Raw genomic sequence first — 22,178 nt, 5'->3', positions numbered from 1 at the left:
CGGTTCGAGAGAGGACATGTTCCGTACGTTCGGTCTCCACAGTCCGTTTATGGATGGGCTTGGATTAACATGCTTAATGGTTTCTTTCTTTCCGTTTGACAAATGTTCTAATCAAGTGTGATTGAAGTTACAAACCATAATTAGACGTGGAGACTTTGTCTGAAATTCAATAAGTGAACGTCGGAGCACACTTCTCCGTCTATCTCATTGATTGGCGGAGACGAATTTGACAAACCTGTATTAATTATTGATGCATTTTTCACTTTGCATCCCATTTCTTAGTACTCGTGGTGTGATAAAATTTCTTAAAAATTTTGTTTTGAGTTTACAAGGGCCAGCTATTGGGGTAAAAGTATCTTAATTACTCTTTTCTTCGGCAAGGAAATTACCTAATTTCAGGATAAAGGTGAGTAAATTTACAATTTGCCCTTTAAAGAGAGTTTAATTTGGCAAATTTAACTTTTGTCGATCTTTCGGTTTTTTTTTTCTATTTTGCAACCAATGGCCTTTTATCCATGCACTTTCCATTATGAATTCCATTTTTGAAGAGAAAAAAGATGTTCGCATTGCCATGTATTAATTTAAAAATTCTAATGTATACATGTATAACCGGTATTCATATCTTTTAAACATGACTGTAGATTTCATGATGTTTTTTTACAACAAATATAATTTTATTAAAATTTGTAAGTTGGGTGACAGACGTTAGTAGAATACAACCCGATATTGCTTAAGGTGGAATAACACATCATCACAAAATGGCTAACCGCTGATCGAAACGACATTTTGTTTTATTAAAAGGATTTTACGGACAAAAACTGTAACTTACTTCATAGACGAGTGGATAAAGTGTCGGACTTGTGATCCGTACATCCGGAGTTCGAATCCCGCAGCGGCGTTTGTTGTAACTTACTAAAATAATTATTTTAGATATTTATTTTTTATCCCCAAACTTAAATTTTTTCGCTTATTTGACATCTGTACAGTTTATTTATCATTATATCTTTCATTATCAAAAAATTTCCTGTTAATTTGAGTGACTTTTTCCAGGTGTGTTATTCCACCTTAAGGTGGTAAGGGGCACCTGTCAATAATAATGTAGATACAAGTAAATTACAATCAGAATATCTTAACCGGTTTAAAACTTTCAAATTTTAAATATTTGACCCCAAAAATGTTGCATGTACCTGATTTTATTGTTTATTTGGATAGGAAGTACGTCACAATATGGAGGTGCCCAGACCATCTTATATTCAATTTATATTTTTTTATGAATATAATGAGTTTTTATTTTTAAGTATCTATTATTTGTACGTATATCTAATCGAAGAGTTAATTGACGACAAAAATCATACAAGATCATGTACCTTTAACCCCCTTTAATATTCACCTTAACTAGTCATGTAATTTAAAAAAAAATTGACTTGCAAACATCAATATCAACAATGCACCAGGTATGACACAAAATGTACATTACAACCCCGTAACCTTTAATTTATTACAAAATCATAAGATTTTTTTTTTGAATTCTACGTGACTTTGACCTAATAAGTCATTGAAGACATCTTTTTGCTTTTATGAATATCTCAAACGAGTTTTTTTTTTCAAATTAATAAGCCCGTTAAACAAATTGTAATATAAAGTTCAGAAATAGGGATCAGGATGGCGAACCTTAGCCTAAAAATAACGAATGTGAGACCAATTACTGAGCACTTCATTTGTTTTAGTCAAACAAAATGTGTTTACTTATCAAATCTATGGGAATCGGCAGATTTAATTATTATTCTCTGCGCGGCCTTTTCATTGAATAACTGTCTTGTAAACTTTTGTCACATATTAACACATATAAATGTTTCATCTTTTGAGGTAAAACTTCTTCGAATCTCTAGCTACTGCTAGTTGTTTGCCTCAAAATAACTGACCATAAGAATGTGTTTCCATAATTGTCGTTTTTTAACAATTACTTTGAAATAAACTGGTCAATAAAAATAGTGGGACTCAAGACAAACTAACGTATCATTAAGATCAAATGGCCATATTAGGTTATTTTAGGTACATATTGCTGTCCTATTTTTATTTATACAGTTTTATAATTACTTATCTTTCATTATGGAAAAAAAACCCATATTAACTGTTTATTGTATATACATGCATACATGTATATACAACTAATTATGTATGTGCTTGTATGTTATCGTATCGATCATGCTTATTATTAGTGTGATGCTTGAAAGGGCCCTGATTTGTAAATGATCCATCCATCCATCCATCTACATTTGTTTAAAATGAAATACAAGAGAAGGATCTTTTCCAGTACTAGAAATTAAAACAAAAGTAAAAAGTTATTTTTTTCTATATTTACTCTTTAAACAGTAAAATCAGGATGTTTTCCTGGTTATGTGAACCGTAGTGTCCTTTCTGATATATTTCATTTTTTTCAAATAAAATATACAACATGACTATGTAGTCATGTTGTATATTTTATTTGAAAAAAATGAAATATATCAGAAAGGACAGTAGTATAATTTACAATGTGAACCGTAGTATAATTTACAATCCTGTCCCTTAAGGCTGTGGTGTATTTTTGATTAAAACGCATTGGAAAGAGGTTATTTGTTAATCTCTCTCTCTCTCTCTCTCTCTCTCTCTCTCTCTCTCTCTCTCTCTCTCTCTCTCTCTCTCTCAGTTTCACTAACGCTATTGAATGACTGTATAAATCAAATAAATCCGTAAATTATATTTACCAGCACTGCCAGAGAATGCGACAAAATCGTATTTCTAGAGGGCTAATTAAAGAAATTTCGTGTAATTTATCAGAAATCGAAGGTGTGTCTTGAAAATTTCCAATGCTACCGTTTACCTATGCAAACCATTGTTTGTTAACTATTGAATTTCTCTCGAATTAAAGAATCCAGGGTAATTTTGTAAATAACCCCTCGTCCGAATAAATACATCTGTTCGTTATTTTATCAAAATAACCGTGCTTACTTTCAATTAAAAATTATTGGCATTACGTGACTTGATTTTTTATTTTTTATTTTTTTACTTCCCTTAGTTCGATGATGAAAAGCTCATAACACTATTTTCATTGTTTACACACCTACGTTTTTTTTTTCAGAACAAACATTTGTCAAATGTGCCTCTCTAACAGATTGTTCAAAGGTGACCCAACACTGCGTGATATACACACGGGAAGCACAGAAACTCCATGAAAAAAAATTATTTTCATATTTATACTGACCAAACAGTGTTTTCCCAAGTAATTGACCCCACCACTCGCCCTGTTCACACCGTGCTGCTATGCCTGTTGTAATTTATTAAGAGGGTTGGATGGTCGTGGCCATCATTAGACTATCTCCTTAAAAGGAAGAGCCCTATCTAAAGATGTAGGAAAACATTCAAACTTCAAGCTAAAACATATGGAATTTTTCTTTACTAAATAATAGTTTATTTATAAACCATTTGAAAAAAAGTTAAGGTAGATGTGAGGGGCAATTTGTTGACCAGCCTCCTTAATGTTTAAATGATTCAAAGGTTTCTTCTTTATACCTCAAAGCAATTTTCCCTTTTACATTTACTGAAGGACAATTTTGGTTATAATCTGTCGTGTATGGTGGGTGTCGGGGGGGGGGGGGGGTTGAATGCATAGATAACAACAGCCAAATCGTCAGAGACTCGACATGACTTTATAAAATAATACCAGCTCTTTGTGTCAAGCATTTGCAGCTATATTGTATTTCTGTTGATTTCTGGTAATTTTGTACGTAACGATATTATTTCTTACGTATCGTGTCACCATAATAACACAAAACAGGCAGACGTCGTACTGTTCGAAATGTCAGACATTTTGGTTTGTGTTTAATGCAGTATAAAGTAAATATGATACTAACTTTTCCCCCGACCGTCTAAATGTCATGCACACATCGCACACCTAGCTGATTGCTCAATAAGATTAGTCTGGCATTATTAAGAATTTACTTCGTATGTCCGTTCTTAAAACCAGGGAAATCGGGGCTTGTTCTTGCGTTAATTGGTTTTTTCTTACTTAAAGTCTGGCTTTTGTCGCGAGAACATAAATCGAAGAACGCCATTGAAAAAAAAACCCCTCGATTTGATAAACAAGCAATGATAGTGTACAATGAAAATTAATAAACGATGTTTTTGACGATAGAATACTAAATTATGGTCCATTTAGGATGAACCCTGCTTTTTAGGCACTTTTTTCCTGTAAAAATGTTTGTACCTCTTGTTTAAAAGGTAACTCGAAATAAGAAAACAGTTCAAGATGCCTTAAAAAGCCCCCGATATTTCGTTAGGTTTAAGAGGAAAACGTCTAAGGGAATCATGCAGGATAAAGATGTTGGAAATTATAAAAAGATGATCTGAAAAGTTCCTAATGAATGAAAGTTGCCAGATGTTTCAATTATAAATCCCCGTGAGGATTTTTTTTTTAATTTTCAATTTTATTGGGTTAAAAGCGCGAGACGTACCGCTGAAAAAATCTTAGATTTTTTCCTCGGATCGATTTCTACTGTTCTTCTGTGATATAAATGTGGTTAGTTGTTTTTTGTTGTTGTTTTTTTTAGAAAATCGCCAAAAAATAGGGTTCTTGGTAAATACGACAAAGTGTAGAACATGTTCATTAATTCGATGCACGTGAAAAGGAACTAAAGCGAAGTATTGGTTAGTGCTTTTATTGTACATAATACAAAAGAGTGCATATCTTGCAGGTCTTTGGTGACATATTGTGAAACAAACAGTTAAGTACCAATTTAAATTCAAAAGCATCTTTGCAACCAAATTTCTAGAGGGAGCTGCGTACTCGACAGTGTTTTGAAAGCGACTGATCCTGAAGTCTGTTTATTTATTCAATGTCACCTTCCTAAATGTACCTTTAATTCACCATTTGCAATGAAAAACGTTAGTGTTCAAGCTAGCTTCTGATCTTAATAAATGCTGCAATACATTTGATTTGAACAATAATCTGTTGGAGTATGATTGCGAAAATAGATTTGAATGGTGCTTGCAATATATCTTGGTACATACAGTGTAGTATAGAAGTATTGCTATGAATTCAGTTGATTCCATAGAATCAGCCGCATGCCTGACATATCCATATCATGTTTTCATACTAATAAGAGCATTTTGTTATTCAGTACAGAGAAAATCATATTTTATTAAAACTTTAGATATCAATTGAGGAAGAAATGCTTATTGTAGCGGTTTAACCATATTTTAATATGCAAATATATATTTACATAGATAGATTAGGCAGCAGGCAATGTCTTTGTAAGTCTTCTCCATAATGTGCAAGGTAATACATATAAAGTACAAAATATAAATGACTTTTATGAAATAATACACCTTTTATAAAATAATGTGATGTAGCATATGAATATATATTCAGGGTTGGGGGGGGGGGATTGAGAAATTGACGATGGAAGCGATATGGTTCGTTCAGTGGAGATTTTTGGTTTGAGAATACATCATTGCGCTTCAGTCGATTCCTTAATTGATATACGATTGTAATAAACCAGCAGATACTCAGAGGTTTCACTTCACCAAGTAAGTACCCATCTAATCAACTAAACACGTCCATTTCCTGTGCGACATCATGTACGTGCCAACAAGCCGCGGGGTCTGGGACTTCAGTGATGGGATAGTAATAAAAAGTGAACAAATTTATCGTAGGTTTTCATTTAATATGTCGTTACAGATCCAGAAGCAAACATGGGCATCTGTTGCTCCAAACAAGGAATCAAAGTATTTATTACACTCATGTCCGAATTTACAGTGGCCGACGCTCGGTTTTTGAAGCGGCAGACTGCGCGTGAATTACACTGACGGATGGAAATTTACACCTGGGGATGGTGACTTCCTCATGGGTAACCAGTTGACGTCATAATGGAATGAAACGCTAAAAAATATTTAATATATTACGGACCTTTTTTAAAAAATACATAATTGTACATAAAAGTGTATTTGGAATGGTTTACTTGGGATTGCTTGCGGGCCACCACTAATCAAAAGAAAACCTTTGTCTGGATGAATGCGTTTTTCGAAGGTTTGGGTTGTTTCCTTATTATCTTTTGCATTATGCTGTCATTTTGTTTGTTTGTGACGTCGGGCTATTTTCACGTTTATTCCCTCTTCAAAACCTGGATCAACTGTTCTTGCTTTGGTAAGCATATGTATCCAATGTTAAAATGTGTTCAGCTTACTTCAGCACTGAATCACTAGGACTTAAAAAAATAAGTTTATTTAATCGCTTGTTTGACAATAATCCTAGTAGGTTTTAGAATAGGAATAAGCTAGAGTCGAAGGACGCGATGAACAATTGAAAACTTTGCTAGTACCAATGACAACTTTTAATCAACTTTTCATCTTTCACTGCTGGACATTCCGCCGAAAGCACTCCTCCTAAGAACCCCACGGAGCATGTTTCGTCGACAAATCTCTATGCGATGGGTCTTTCTCTTAACCCATGACAATTTTCGTGACTTGGGTGTCTCTGGCAGACATTGGTCCCTGACAACTCGCAGTGGGATCCACTCCACGATTACTTTGCTACCCGGGACGCCCTGGGTAGTCACGGTCCTACTGTCAATCTACCGTCGTAGTTCTTTCGTATGTGGGTTTAAATCCGGCCAAATAACCGTAAGACGTATTTGATCGGAAGTCAGAATGTGATAAGAAAATGAAGAGGTATTCAATTTTGATAAAAAAGAACAATTTGGGGCGTATCACAATCAATTTATAAGAAGAACCAAACGATTTTATAGTGGTTCATTCTAAAGAAAATACTATTTTGCTTCATTTTGTAACGTGCTTTCTAAGGTTTTTTTATATGAATGGAAACTATATGTTATAAAATAAAACAAAGTTATAACTTATTTGAGTCGATGATTATAGGGACAATTATGCAGCAAAAAGACTGTTCAACAACTCTCTGTGGCGTCTTGAACTATAGGAGGTATATCAAAGTCAGAGAATTTTTTTTCGACCTTTTGCGTCATGCTGATTTATTTTTACGGCATCGGAAGAATATTGATTTTGAAAAAGCCAACGAAAACATAATTGATATTGAGTATAGATTCAAACAATAAAAATTAAGTGGGCAGAAAGGGGAAGCTGTGATGAATGTGTTTTCTGGATTAAATACGGGGTTTTGTTTTGTTGGTTTAACATTATAAAACCCCCATCTTTACATAACAGAAAAGGGGCAAATTGTATTACATTGTTCACTATAAAATTCAATAACCATTTTTCAAGATTATAATCGAAACGTTTCACTTTCTAGCGATGTGCTATTCTTCAGTTGTCAATCGCATTACGATAATTGACCAACTAGGTCCTTCATCGTTCGCTGAACAGCCTTTGTAAATCACGGTCATCGGCGCCAATTAACGGTTTTCATTTAAGTTACATGTAATTAAAACGAAAATTATATCCTTTTTGAGAGAAGAAGTTGATGAACGGTCCCAATAGGCCGTGACATGTTGATTAATCAATGAGTATGCCGCCATGACAAGGGTAGACTCCAAACACGGACAGTTCTTACCTATACTGACCAAAGGGTCTAACCTACCTGGAACTACATGTACCTGGGAATGGACCCACCGGGTCAACCCTAGCACTGGTTTCAACTGATTTTTTGACAGGTGTCAATGCCTTAAGAGTATTTCAGGTGAAAATACAGTGACGAGAACTCAACTCCTGACCAAAATTAATACCATCCTAATCTTAAATCCGATACTTAGTTAGTACAAATCCGCGTCAGTGTTAGGTAAGTTTGTACGTAAACAGCGATGTATAGTTTCTTAATTTAATTTTAGACCCCCTCCCCCTTTTAATGTTCAAAGTGATATCTCGGGGTTTCTTTCGGTTGGAAGGGGTGTAGATATAGATTTTTGTGCACATAAAACGTTGATACTGGGATTAACAATGGCTTGTTTATATCTGTTCTTGATGTATTTATCATTTATACTCAGATTGATGCCAATGTTGTAATTGTGTTCATTGGGATTAATTGATGTTCTCTGTGCGGATTATGATGGTATCTAATCCCGGATAATATCTTCTTGAGTAAATAGGTAATTTTTAATGTGTTTTGCCATCTTCCATAATTACCTGTAAATAACTGATTACAATGAAGCCAGCCTTACACTCGCTTGCTTATCAAAGACACACCCATATTAACGTAGCTTGATTTCTTTATCTAAAATGTAACTGGATTTATCGTTATGAAGTCTTTTCTCTGAGACGTACCCCGATTGACTATTTCCTGGGACAAACTAATGGAACTTTACCTTCAGGTACGAAGAGATTGTTACTAAAATATGTTTAAAATTACATGTGATTGTAGAAAATGGATAATTATAATTCATTGAACACAATTCTATTACTACCTGTGTGACGGTTGTTAGCCCTGTGTATTTTGTCTGTCTTTCTGTCTGCGAAAACTTAACTGGCCTTATATCAATGCTTGCCGAGTACCATTTCTACATCTGCATTGTTACGCCTTCATTCTATGCGAAAAATAACGCAACATTGCACTTGCGAGAAATGCTACCGGGTACTGGGTGAGAATTGGTCCTAGCCTAGTAGCATTCAGCTCTAACATTTGACCCACAGTATATAAACTCTTTAAGCTGGGCTACCATATGTATCTGTTAATGTATTTTCAAGTGTTGTGCAATCAAAGACCCCAAAATGTTCTTTATTAAATATAATAAATAATATATATATATATACCGGTATTAAGAACTTGATGATCGGAATAACACAATATACTAGTACTCTACTGGGATCAGCATCCATAAATGATATCATAGCAACTTCTCGGACCTTCCAACTTGCGGAATCATTCGACCGTGGCCGGAAAGGTACACGAAGATGAAATTGCGGTAGAAGTGAATAATATAATACAAAAAAAAATAACTGACACAAGACTTTGCTGTCAACAGCATCTAGAAGTAAACGAAGTAACTGTTGGTTCATTAATATTTATCAACGTTTAGATACAAAAACGTATTTTATTTTTATCTAAAATTGAAGTATTTTACAGTTTCATCCTAAAAATTTACATGCTACGACTTTATTCGCCTGTTTGAATTAGTAATATTTTGTTTTGCTCTTTTGGTGTCTTTTATGAGACATTTTACGGACGGATTTCGATTCCAGAACCCCTTGCACACAATTTGCCATAATTAGACTTGTCTTTGAATTTTATACTGGCATTACTAGTGTATAGAGCCGTTCATTTAATTATACATTTATTGTAACCCTAACTCAATGGGCAATTAGTTGATTTAGAAAACAAAGTTCGTCGTTGGCATATTATTGGACGATAAGTCTCCGTTCAAACAAAATCAATATTGAATATTCTCATAAAATAGAAAACGAAAATACAAATTATTGTATTAATCATTATGCAAACTATTAAATGTTCTCAAGTTGTATCATGTTATATCAAATATATCGTACCTCGTACCTATATTTTAGTATTCATCTTCACCTATAGAAGCTTTCCTTATTTGGATGTGCAAGCTACACCAACTACATGTATCCCCGCAGACAGGCAATTGCTCATCTCCATTGTTCATGGTCTACACATACTATTTAATTAGTCTTTTCTCGTATTATTCAGTAATGGAGATAATAAACAAAGTTCCAGCCAGATCTTATTATTGAGGGACAATTTGATTAGAGAGTGTAGTAAAAAAGCCGGAGTCGGCGGCCTCTGTGAGCCCGGTTCGTTGTGACCGTCCAAATACCATACACATCGAAGACGTACAATACAAGGCTTCGACGGAAATCAAATTGTATTTAATCACCTTTATCTTCATTACATTCAGACCATCCTCTCAATCCCCTCTCTATAATCATTGCTTTTTGCATGAAACTTGTTTCCTTCTCTCCGATAGAGGGACAAACTTTAATATGTTAAAGGTAAGTTAAGTTTGATAATTTGTTACTACTTAATCAAATTGTGTTGCAAGTTTGACATGAGAAAAACTCGGTGTGCATTGGGTTTGGTGTAGAGGAGTCTGCATATAAAGTGCATTTTGGTAATTTTTAAAAAAAAAAGGAATCATAAATGTTATCTAAAATCAAAAGCATTGCGTACAATAATTTTTCTTGCAAATTATATGAAAACAAAATCGTTGCATTAACCTAAAAACAATTGAACTCTAAATTGAAAAAAAAATAAAAAAAATGTATAATAACTTCTTTCACCTGTGATTTCCAAGCACATTTTTTCCTTTTTAAAGAAAAAAAAATGACAAGATAGACGCGTTTTATCACATGGGACATTTTTTGTTTAACGTTTCTATGATCTCCTCAAAAAGTGAGCTGCTCATCAATTTATGTATTATTAGCTCACCTGAGCCAAAGGCTCTTTAAAGGGGAGATAATTGAGAATTATTGAAAATTTGTCGGTATTTTTCAAAAATCTTCTTAAAAACTATTCGGCCTGAAAAGCTTAAACTTGTGTGGAGGCATCCTCAGGTAGTGTAAATTCAAGTTTGTTCAAATCATGGTCCCCGGGGGTAGGGTGGGGCTCAATTGGGGGATCAAGTTTTAAATAGGAATATATAGAGAAAAATCTTTAAAAATCTTCTTCTCATAAACTAATGGGCCAGAAAAGCTCAAATTTGAATGGAAGCATCCTTAGGTAGTGTTAATTCAAGTTTGTTCAAATCATGCTTCCCGGGGGTAGGGTGGGACCACAATTTGGGGCATCATGTTTTACATAGAAATATATAGGGAAAATCTTTAAAAATCTTCTTCTAAAAAACTATTAGGCCAGAAAAGATCAAATTAAAATGGAAGCATCCTCAGGTAGTGTAGATTCAAGTTTGTTCAAATCATGGTCTCCGGGGGTAGGATGGGGCCAAAATGGGGGGATCAAGTTTTACATAGGAATATATATTAAAAATCTTCTTCTCAAAAACTATTAGGCCAGGAAAGCTCAAATTTGAATGGAAGCATCCTTAGGTAGTGTCAATTTAAGTTTGTACAAATCATGGTCTCCGAGGGTAGGGTGGGGCCCACTTTGGGGGATCAAGTTTTTACATAGGAATATATAGAGAAAATCTTAAAAAATCTTCTTCTCAAAAACTGTTAGGCCAGAAAAGCTCAATTTAAATCGGAAGCATCCTCAGGTAGTGTAGATTCAAATTTGTTCAAACCAAAGTCCCTGGGGGGTAAGGTGGGGCCACAATGGGGGGATCAAGTTTTACATAGGAATATATAGAGAAAATCTTTAAAAATCTTCTTCTCAAAAACTATTAGGCCAGGAAAGCTCAAATTTGAGTGGAAGCATCCTCAGATAGTGTAAATTCAAGTTTGTTCAAATCATGGTCCCCGGGGGTATGGTGGGGCCACAATTGGGGGATCAAGTTTTAAATAGGAATATATAGAGAAAATCTTTAAAAATCTTCTTCTCAAAAACTATTTGACCTAGAAAGCTCAAATTGTCGGGTAACCATCCTCAGATAATGTAGATTCAAGTTTGTTCAAATCATGGTCCCTAGGGGTAGGGCGGGGCCACAATGGGGGATACATTTTTATATATAGAGAAAATCTCTAAAAAACCTTCTTCTCAAAACTATTAGGCCAGGAAAGCCCAAATCTGAGTGGAAGCATTTCCAAATCGTATAGATTCAAGTTTGTTAAAATAATAGTCCAGTGGTATGGTGAAGCCACAGTGGGGGATGAATTTTTACATAGGAATATATAGAGAAAATCTTTAAAAATCTTCTTTTTAAAGACCATTTGGCCAGAAAAGCTTAAACTTTTGTAGAGGCATCCTCAGGTAGTGTAAATTCAAGTTTTTAAAATCACAGTCCCTAGTGGTAGGGCGGGGCCGCGATGGCGGTTTGAATTTTTACATAGGAATATATAGAGAAAATCTTTAAAAATATTCTTGGAAAGTTTTCGGTCCAAAACTCAGTACTTAGTGCAGGGTTGGCAAAAAAGCGGGAAATACTCATATTTCAAAGGAAGGTGGGAAATACTGGTAATTCCCGGGAATTACTGGTATTTCCCGGGAAATACTGGTATTTCCCGGGAAATACTGGGAAATAAAGTACAACTACATATTATAGTACTTCATACTTAAGACATTAGTCTTAATTAAATCTGTAGGGATGTAGACAATAGTACACCTTGTCAGCAATGATATTTTATAATGTTCTTTGATTTTAACAAGTTTTGACTGGTCAGTAATGCATTGGTTATCTCTCATGAATACTCAAAACATGGTTCATTCCTATACCATTGTAATTTGTTTTTAAGGCTTTAATCAGGTATAGGTGCATCTACACAGTTATCATAAACATGATATCAAAAGTTCCATTTTCTGGTAATTTGGTGAATATGAAAATGGGGCAAGAAAATTGTGAAAAATAAAGTGTGACTGTGTCACTACCTCAGTATGCAACACACCTAAGAAGAAGCCAATTAGCCCCAATCATAGTATCTCCCCAACACAGGAGCACAAAACTGTCAAGTGTAATTATTTATTAAAACAACATGTGTGATTATTGAATTTTTACTTGTTACACCTACACTAATTATAACAGTTTAATTTGTGCTTTGAATTATAAATCTGTAAAACCCCAAACTTGAAGTTAAAAAAAACTGGACTAAAATTTGTACATTAGCAGCTGTAGAAATCTTTTGGAATAGGTGATCTGGTGAATTTAAGATTTATAAACTGACAGTGAAATGGGGAACTATAATAAATTGGTTTTTGATGCTTACTGTTAATATCTTTTATCATAAACATAAGTTTTACATTGAACAAACTAAAGAAATAAAGATTATAAATTTGTATTTCCCAGTATTTCCCAGTTTAGTGGAAAACAGTAGTATTTACCGGGACGGGAAATACCGGTAATTACCACCGGTAATTCCCAGCACTGGTATTTCCCGGCCAACCCTGACTTAGTGTGAAAGCACAGGTTATGCAGATATAAGTTTGATGAAACCATGATACCCTAGAGAAAAGTGGGGCCACAAAATGGGGGTGGGCGGGGGGGGGGGGGGTATATAGGAATACAGAAAAATCTTCTTACAGGTACAACAACAAAAGGGGCTTGGTATTTACCCCCAAAAAAGAGAAGCATAAAAATTGGCAGATTTTCAATTTTTTTTAGCAAGGTCTACTGTACCGTACTTAGTTGTCAAGATAGTTTGATACTGTAATGCTAATTTGATCAGAATTAAGGCAATTGTTGCTCAGGTGAGCGATGTGGCCCCTGGGCCTCTTGTTTATGCCATATCAGATGTTGAGATACAACATATGAAACATCAGACTGTAATTTTGGGAATTACTGCAGGCTGCAGCATGAAGCGTCGTTCTTTCGAAAGTGGAGGAGCCAGACTTATCCTAAATCTTTACCAAAAAAGAAAAAAGAAAGAAAAAAAAACAACAAAAAGTAAAAACAAAAAACCCAAACAAACAAACCAGCCTAATCGCCAATTTTCAAAATCCGTGAAAGGGGGTGGGGGTGTATTTACCTTGATTTTAATGTTATTTTTCGTATTCAACCTAAAACTTTTTTACATGCTCCCCAAATGGTGGGAAGAGCTTCTTCAATATTTAATGTTCTATATGTAAATTTAAGAATAATGTCTGTTATTTGAAAAAGATGATGCGTGCCTATACTGTTTTCGTGTAAAAAAAAAAAATACACTGAAAAATGTCGCCACCAGTTTACATACAATCAGTAGAAGTTGTCTACCTTTGACGAGTTTACCTCCGATATTAACGTGTCGAGAAACAATTAACCTACAGTGCCATTGAAATTAGGTGCAAACCGGATAATAAAATTCTAGAAATTGATTGGTATTTGCAATCAATACGTTAATGTCAAAATTCATCATTTTGTGAACATTTTGGATCCTGAAATAGAGAGAGCTAATTTGTTTTTCATACGCTTTCCTTCGTGCTTGCACAGATTGGATTTTGACTGGCCTTTTAGGCAACACTATTTAAAGTGCCTTTGTGGAACAACAACCTTATGAGCAAATTTAACTCTTAATTTATGTAATGACGCTTAAGGAATAGAATTTTAAACTCCAGTGGACAATGAAATCGACACTCCATTTTATCAAAATTTATGTTTAGTTGATTGTATAGCGACACACATTTTTTACGAGGTTGTCTTTGTTGATTGAGGTCATATGTTTCACCTAGCACAGGTACATGTATGACTTTCCGCCAGGTGATTTTCAAAAATAGTAAGTTTCGTTCGAATATCAACTGACCCCTCCCACCCGCACCTTTCCGGAAAAAATGTTACACGCAAATCTAGAAGAATTTATAGCTCTGCTTTTTGTCATTCGAAACTGGATAACAATGTATTTCATATTAATTTGTGACTAGTACTTCCCAATGAAATAGGTGACCCCTTCTGACAGTTAAAAAAATATTGTATATGTTTATATAACTAAAAACTCTGTGAAGCTATTATAATAACTGAAAATTTTAACTAAGAAGATGTATATACCGCCATCTGCGAAGTAGTTTCAAGTATTACAGAGCTCAAAATCTTGTAAAATATTTTGTTTGTTGTTTCATGAACACGGGTGGGGTAAGTTTTATTCTCCAACTACATGTAATAAATACACAATGCCTTTGCATTGCATTCTCAATTTAATTACAGCTTAAATTGCTCCCAAAACAAACCAGTGCAATCTACTCTTATAAGTCTTAATAAGTCAAATACAGTAGTAGGAAAGTGTTTTAAAGTTATGCCAAGATATCGTATTTACCATCTCCCCTACAACGACAGGAAATGCTACTAAAGGAAATTTACATATTAATTAATAATAATAATAATATTGTACTCATACTTTAAAGAATTTTTAAAAATCACAGACTATGGAATTCCTTTTAATCAAACAGGACATTACTTACGACGAAACGAAGAAAACTGGTTCTTGTTGATAGAATAACACATTACTGTATAGAACTGACATAATATTTGAGTATAATGACACAGCAAAAAGCCATGAATAATGAAAGTGTTATTTGAAGAGTTTTCTAACTGATGAATAAATAATTTTTAATCAATGGTAGAAAAGTAATTATTTTGATCTTGTAAACATAAACTTGTATTAAAAGAAGAGATTTGTTTGATTTTAGCCAGCAAAGCATTGTAGATTTAACGATAAGAATTTACGAGTTGAAAACTGTATCATTAAACATTGCCCAATATTTAACTATGCCATCATGTGTCTTCTGCAAAGCAGTAAAGGTAGTGAACTGTGCGCGGAAAATCAATGGCGCTGAACTTTGTCTCGGCGATAAACAACGCTGCCTTTACTACTCTTTTTTTCTTGATAATTAAACGAGAAAAGAAGCTCAGTAAGATTTTTGCATAATATTGTTATTTACCACAACATTTTTATTTCTACTACACCCTTCAACTTCCCTTATTAGTTAGAAATAGGAAATGGCAACTCAACATAAACAAATAGCATTTGAACAAGACCTAGCTAATCATGCTTGATTTTGGAGTGATATGTACAGTGCGTTTACTTATAATCACCCACGTGTACTTCAACAGGAGTGGGCCAACTATACACACATTGGTGTGTCACTCACAGAAGACTTCGTTTTTACGAATCGACTAATCTGGGGCTCAGTCAACAGTATCAGTCATTGAGATGGAAACATCACGTGCAGACTCCCATTATCAGAAATAAAGCTTTAAATTATTTCAAGGTTTCGTTTGGTTAATGATTCACAAAGTGATTTTACCTGTAGATTTTTATTATCGTTTTTTTGACTATCTATTGGAATTTTTATTTCTTATAATCGTATGTAATAAAAAAAAACCCACAACATCAAAGAGCTAATCTGGTGAATCAATCTCAGTTATTTCCTTAATTTATCCAGATCTTGATAAATATATTTAAAATTTAGTATTTCTAAATGATTAATGAAGTATCGTTCATCCAAATACGAGTATGTAGGTGATAGGTTTTGGTTCAGTAATTTATCCTGACCCGTTTATTTTTAACAAAATATTTTACACTGCTATGTACATTGTAATATGGTGAATAGGGCTTGTAATTTTGGAAATGAATTGCTAACACCTTTAAAAAAAATTGATTTCAAAAACGGACAAATCGACGTAAAGTAAACTGTTTCGTGTTCTGGCACACTGAAAACACAACTTTATTTTATTAGGGTAGCGTTTTACTTTAAACTATATAATATCATACTATTTAAACATATTATTACAAGATGATAAAGACCATCATGCACTGCAGTATCTACGAATTATGTCATTAAGGCGCAGTCACTGCTCTTATGAAACAATCACGTCCAATCAGCGGATCATTTCATTTCAAACTTTGATCACTATTGCTCTTAATCTTATATATATTTTTTTCCTTTTTCAGATCTATATCTCAAGGAAATTACACGCCACATCACCTGTGATGTATACATAACTGTACGAGACGGATGAAATCTAAGAATTAAAAAACAAACAGTGTAACGGTGTGTTATTACCTGCACAAAGTTCTCTTGTGCCTTACATGAGATACTGTGGTTGCCAAAGCGTCATCTTTGGTTAATTTGTCATGGAAGACAATAACTTGATACGGGTCAAACTAATCAAGCGGAGACAAGATGGATTGGGGTTTCTCATTCGTCCTCGGAAAACCCCTCCATTTGTCAGTGTTTCTGCCTTGGTGGCCGGCGGGATGGCAGAGCAATGTGGGCTGGTTCACGTCGGTGACGTCATCACCCGTGTCAATGAGATTGACATATCAGAGTCGAGCTATGAAAATGCCGTAGAGTTGTTGAAGGCTTTGCCAATTGACGCCCCTGTTGCTCTTCTATTACGAGGTCCCGAAGGATACTCCACACACCTTGAAACTACCTTTCAAGAGAACGGAGTACCCAAGACTATAAGAATAACAAAGGTGTTACCTTCGACTGACTCTCTTGTAGGACGTATAAGGCGTACATTTAGCCGCTCCAGATCGCAGTCACCTTCTAATTACAACAGGAACAAATTAAACCGCAATAGCAATAAACTATCCTCGAGTTCTCATGCGGAGAAGTGTCTAAATGAGACAACAACCGTTGAAGGAAACTGTTTTATGTGTCCTATTGAGAGACATTTCCCTATGAGTTCCACAAAGTCATCCGTTAGGGCCCCAGTGACTGATGCCGGAGTGCAGACGTCAGTAAACTCACCAACAGAGGCCGTGACCCCGCAGTGTAACGGAGGATCTCCTGCAATCGTCGTAACACAGACAGACAAACCTAAACAAGGCCCCACAAAAGACGACGACAAAGTGTTGCAAAGCAACGAGCAGACGACCATTTCTAACACTAACAAAGAAACTGCAAGCAAAGACGCGCAACAAAACATGACATCCAAACCCCCAGGAAGTCCTGCAAAGACCTTAATGGTTAACGGCGGCAGCACTACGCAGAACGGACACAATAACGGGCATCTATCTGATGACGAGGCCCACAGCCCGTCCACCCGCAGGAAAAGGCCAATGTCCGCCAATTCTGCCAAGAAGTTTGTGAAAATTAAAAATGTAGCTGACGAGAAGATCGTGTATACTGACACACTACACAACAAGTCCTTGGAGGTAAGCCTGCTCTCTTTGATTGGTGTTCCTTTCAATTGGTATTTTTTCCTATTTCACTGTTGTATTTTACCTAAATACAGTATAACCTTTTCGTACAGTGTTAACTTAATTTACGTCGTTAATCATTCAATCTATTTTGTATTCGAAATTCCGCGGATAATTTAATCATCAACAAACTTTACTTGTAGGCTTGCCAATTTTGCCGTCGTCTGTTTGTCAATTTTTCACCTAACGAATTGATGCCGCAAAAAATTGCCAATATCACTCAGAATCAGTTTTGATCATAATTTTCAAAATTATTCATGCAACGTAAACAACTTGTATGGTTTTTCTATTTGCTCGTCCGTATAAAAAGTGACCCCAATCAGCAAAGATACCAAAATTGCCTTGTCGAAATGAATTTATTGAAAATTGTTCCTTGAAACCAAGGGAAGCTTTGCTAATTGTATTTGTTTGCAATTAATTTCTACGAATGTCACTGATGCCAATTAGTGAATCGAAGCGTCATTGAGTAAATACTTGACTTCACTTGATAATTGCCCGGCTTTGATTCTATAACTGTAGCTTTAAAGTACATAAAACGTTTGGTTATTAAAGACTATTGATGAAGTTCAATACACTTTTACTCGCACAAAAAAGAAAAATATACCAAAAATCCCCATCCCAGAAAATCTTTGATAATTCTGGATATATTTACTCAAAACATTTATTGAGAAGATAAAACTTCATATAATACTTTATTTTTCTCTACTTTCTTAGAAAGTAGGTATGCATTGTATATGTAAAGCTATATTTTTTTCTTTTGATCGCAATCATCTAGATTTTCGGTGATCTTTTTAGAATGTCCCGTGTAACAGCAATCGATGTCTGGGCTCCATCATGGGATACACAACAAACAAACGAGCCCCCGGGGAACCCCGTCCCAAAGAGGAAGTGTTGGTACAGGCCAAAGATTTCATTGAGCAATACTACACTTCAATCAAAAGGTAACAATATATATCCTCTCGAGCTCCCTTTACAGCTTTTCTTCTCTAGTGATCCCGGATTCTTGATATCTTCTTTTTTCATTAAAATGTAACCAACAAAATAAAAACGCTTATGACTGCGTCTCATATTTTCAGAATTTTGATTCTTGTAATCTGACGTCGAATGTTATTAAAGTGTATTTGCTAGTCTGAGATCCAACAAGGGGCCCGAATTACATCTAACCGATGCAAGGCCGAGACACAAAACAGCTTTCATTTCACGAGTTGGAATGTTAAATTAGTTATTTCATGTAGTCTGCAATATTGCATCCACAGAAATCATGAAAGGCATTAGATAATAACCATAAAAGTATTTGTTAAATTTTGCCCCCGTCTCTTTTTTGATTTATATCTCATCTATTTTTTCATAAACTTACAATAAAACTCATTCACCTCAAACATGGTTGTATCGTAATCAAGTATATATATAATTAGCGAACTGCTATTGAGCCAGATCGAAGTAAAGACTGATACATTATGCATCTCCTGTGACAAATTGTTTAATTCAAATTCTTACCAATATATGACAAAATTCCTTTTATTATCTATTTCAACGTTCATGTTTAAGCTTTAGTTTATAATTCTAACATATTAGTCCCGAATGTAGGTTTTTTATTTAATACCTCTATAAGCCCACTCAAAATACATAAGGAAGAAAGCAAATTGCAAAATATTCATATCATAATAAAAAAAAAATGAGGAGTAATACAATGCAAACTTTGTTGGATATAGCTTTGGTTTATTGGGTTTGAGTAAATCCGAGTATTTCGAACACTTGGTAATTACGAACAGGTTAACTTTTCTCAGTTAAGAGGGTTGATGGTCATGACTATTTTAGACTGTATTGATCTCCTTTAAAAGGAGAGCGTATACGAATATAGGAAAATACCTTTAAAGAACTATACATGCTATGAATTAAATTTGGTCTCCATAATTCGCCATTTTTTTAAGTGATTCGGGTTCAATAAAATGTTATGTTATGTTTTAGAAGAGTTGATGATTTTTTCACCTATTTATTTGATTTATTCGCACTCACTGGCAGTACATGACGTCATAAACCGACATCCTGGTTTATATCCTGGTGAAATTTCAATGATTCATCTTTTTACTAAAAAGACAAATCATTGAAATTTCACCGGGATATCATCGCAATGTTACTTTAACGTTTTTCCTTGCCCTATTTTATAAACACCTTACAAATGAAAGGAAAAAATACTAAGTAAACTATTCTTCATTTTTCTTCTCTTTTTATTTTAAAATTGCAACAGTAAAATATATTTTCCATTTTTGATTTTTTGTGAAAAAATCACGTTATTTCTTCCCAAAAGTTAACTTACTGTGAAATTGCTCTTACAATCATTCTGTATATATATCTTAGAACTGTTAAAATCAGTTTGTGTGAACAAAAAAGTACTTGATACATGTATATAGTCCCTTTGTTTTAAGTTTAGTTAAACAATCAGTTGAAAAAAAACCCCGACTAACTGAGGCTTTTGACCCTTTTCCATCGTAGTTTTTATTTAGGCAATTTCTTGGCCAAAAATGTCTTTTTCCGAGGTTCACACCAATTTCATGTGTATTCGCTGCGCTGCCTTGACGTCAAAATTCAATGAACCGTCTCAGTCAGATTTCAATTGCTTGGTAAATATGTAAGTACTTTCCTTGTTTTCCAACTCATACACCAGTAAAACTTACACAAAAGTTAGTCACAATAAGGAGCAAAATGGACATACATAATTTAATTTTTTTTTATCAAGAATTGTAAGTCTAACAACACTTAAAATGAAGATGTTTAACTTTTTTAAACTCCGATTGTGTGCCTGCGCCGGGTACCCCGACCACAGACTTGTTTATGTATTGTCATAAACAAACTATAAATTATTTTGTAGTATTACTTAGCTTATTTATTCGGTTATGTTTCTTCAATGTTCATACCAATTTTCATTAAAATCCGCCGCTTAGAAAGAGAGATATTTGTGTTGTCTCAATAATTTCCGAACAACCCTCGTACATATATGTACAAAGAAAACAAAGAATTACAGTAAAATGATGATTTTCATTTTAGGGGGCCACTTTAGGCCCATATCATATATAGTCCTTTTAAAATATATGGATTTTATCTTTCCTAAATAATAGTTTATAGCGAAAGACATCATATCTAAAAATATTATGGGAGATCTGAAGGATAATTCGTTGATCACACAGCCTCTTTAACTAAAGATAGTTTCGGTCGATGCCTCTATATATCCACATGCTTTTATCCAATGATAGGACATTGTGTTGTGTCCTAAACTGCATTGTTTACATTATAAATTATAGTTTCGGATTTCAGGGTGCCAATGTGAAACGTTGATACATGCATGATATACAAAGCACATGAAGTTGAAAAAGTCCTGAAACTAGTCAATTAGAAAGTTATCTAAATATTTTTTTTCATCGGTTTAAGCTTCCGAGAATTCTTTTAAATGAGAGCCCGATTCAGAATTTGAGACGAATAAGCATTTGCACAAAAAAAAAATAGAAAGAAAAAAGAGAAATATATACAGTTTTCGGTTCAATAGCATTATTATGTATCTATAGCAGCAGTTACGGGTGTTTGTTTGCAAAAACTTTTGATATTGAGTAAAGCTTTGTAAGTTTATTGCTAGCTTCCGTTACGACATAAAGACTTGTCTAATGTTATAACAAAGATTAAATCTCAGTGCAATACACGTATCATACAGAGATAGAAACAGCTTGGACTTTGGGTAGTTGTGCCAAACATTACTGTGACGCAGACCTGTATTTCGTTGTTGGCCACTCGGCCATGTACGAAAGCCCACTATTACTAGTTAGTCTAATTATTATTTTGTGTAAAAATATGTATTTATTTAGTTAGGGAAAACAAAAGATTTAATTTAATTTAAAAAGTATTTTATTTAAGTATATAGATACATTGAAATGGATTGAACAACAAAAGATTTATTTGTATATAAGAACAGGTTCGAATGATCTTTTTTTAGAACAGTTGGACGTCGCTTGAATATAGGTTTCAGACCCATGATTCGATTGGTTACATGTAATTTAGATATTGAATCTCGAATGAGCCTTCTGGGCTTTCATAACTATGGCTCTTTAAAATCAACATGTCTGGCTTTTGAGCTAAGACAACGCAATCGGTGCATATTTCGCTTGAATCCAGCGTCATTGCGTGGACCCTGAGGTCCACGCAGAAAATATATAAGCGAGGTTAAACCGGATGCTATGGGGAAAATTCAGCCTGCGCATGAGCTAGCCTGGTTCCTGTGCGTAGCTCAGGGAACCAGGCTAGCACACGTTTATCATAATCGGGATCGGGATTCCGTGCCATATGCACACATAAGTTCAAAGGCGCTGTAATTGTAAAGTTGTCGTTAAACAGTACAGACACAAAGTATTCCTTTTAAAGAAATGATTGGCATGTGATATGAACTATCAGTATTATGAAATAAGTTAACGTTATGCCGAAACTACAATATGCATCAAATAGCATTATTT

At 34.4% G+C, this 22,178-nt stretch overlaps 1 protein-coding gene across 8 annotated transcripts in view; it reads left to right on the top strand.

The window, feature by feature from the left end:
• The window catches only part of LOC105322950 (nitric oxide synthase, salivary gland), a 52,712-nt gene that overhangs the window by 12,468 nt on the left and 18,066 nt on the right, over positions 1-22,178 (top strand). For 5 of the 8 annotated variants that reach the window (XM_066080152.1, XM_011421861.4, XM_034483133.2 and 2 more), the window contains 2 exons: positions 16,426-17,637; positions 18,478-18,623. In XM_066080152.1, coding sequence (XP_065936224.1) covers positions 16,609-17,637; positions 18,478-18,623 — 1,175 coding nt within the window. In that variant the 5' untranslated portion in view covers positions 16,426-16,608. Of the gene's footprint in view, positions 1-257; positions 407-7,768; positions 7,787-8,245; positions 8,316-16,425; positions 17,638-18,477; positions 18,624-22,178 lie in introns of those variants that run through there. The other 3 variants (XM_066080153.1, XM_066080155.1, XM_066080154.1) reach the window with 3 other exon arrangements.

This window comes from Magallana gigas, chromosome 3, assembly GCF_963853765.1.
Source record: "Magallana gigas chromosome 3, xbMagGiga1.1, whole genome shotgun sequence".
Lineage (NCBI taxonomy): Eukaryota > Metazoa > Mollusca > Bivalvia > Ostreida > Ostreidae > Magallana > Magallana gigas.
Note: the sequence above shows the minus strand (reverse complement) of the source record. Positions and strands in the feature narration are given on the sequence as shown.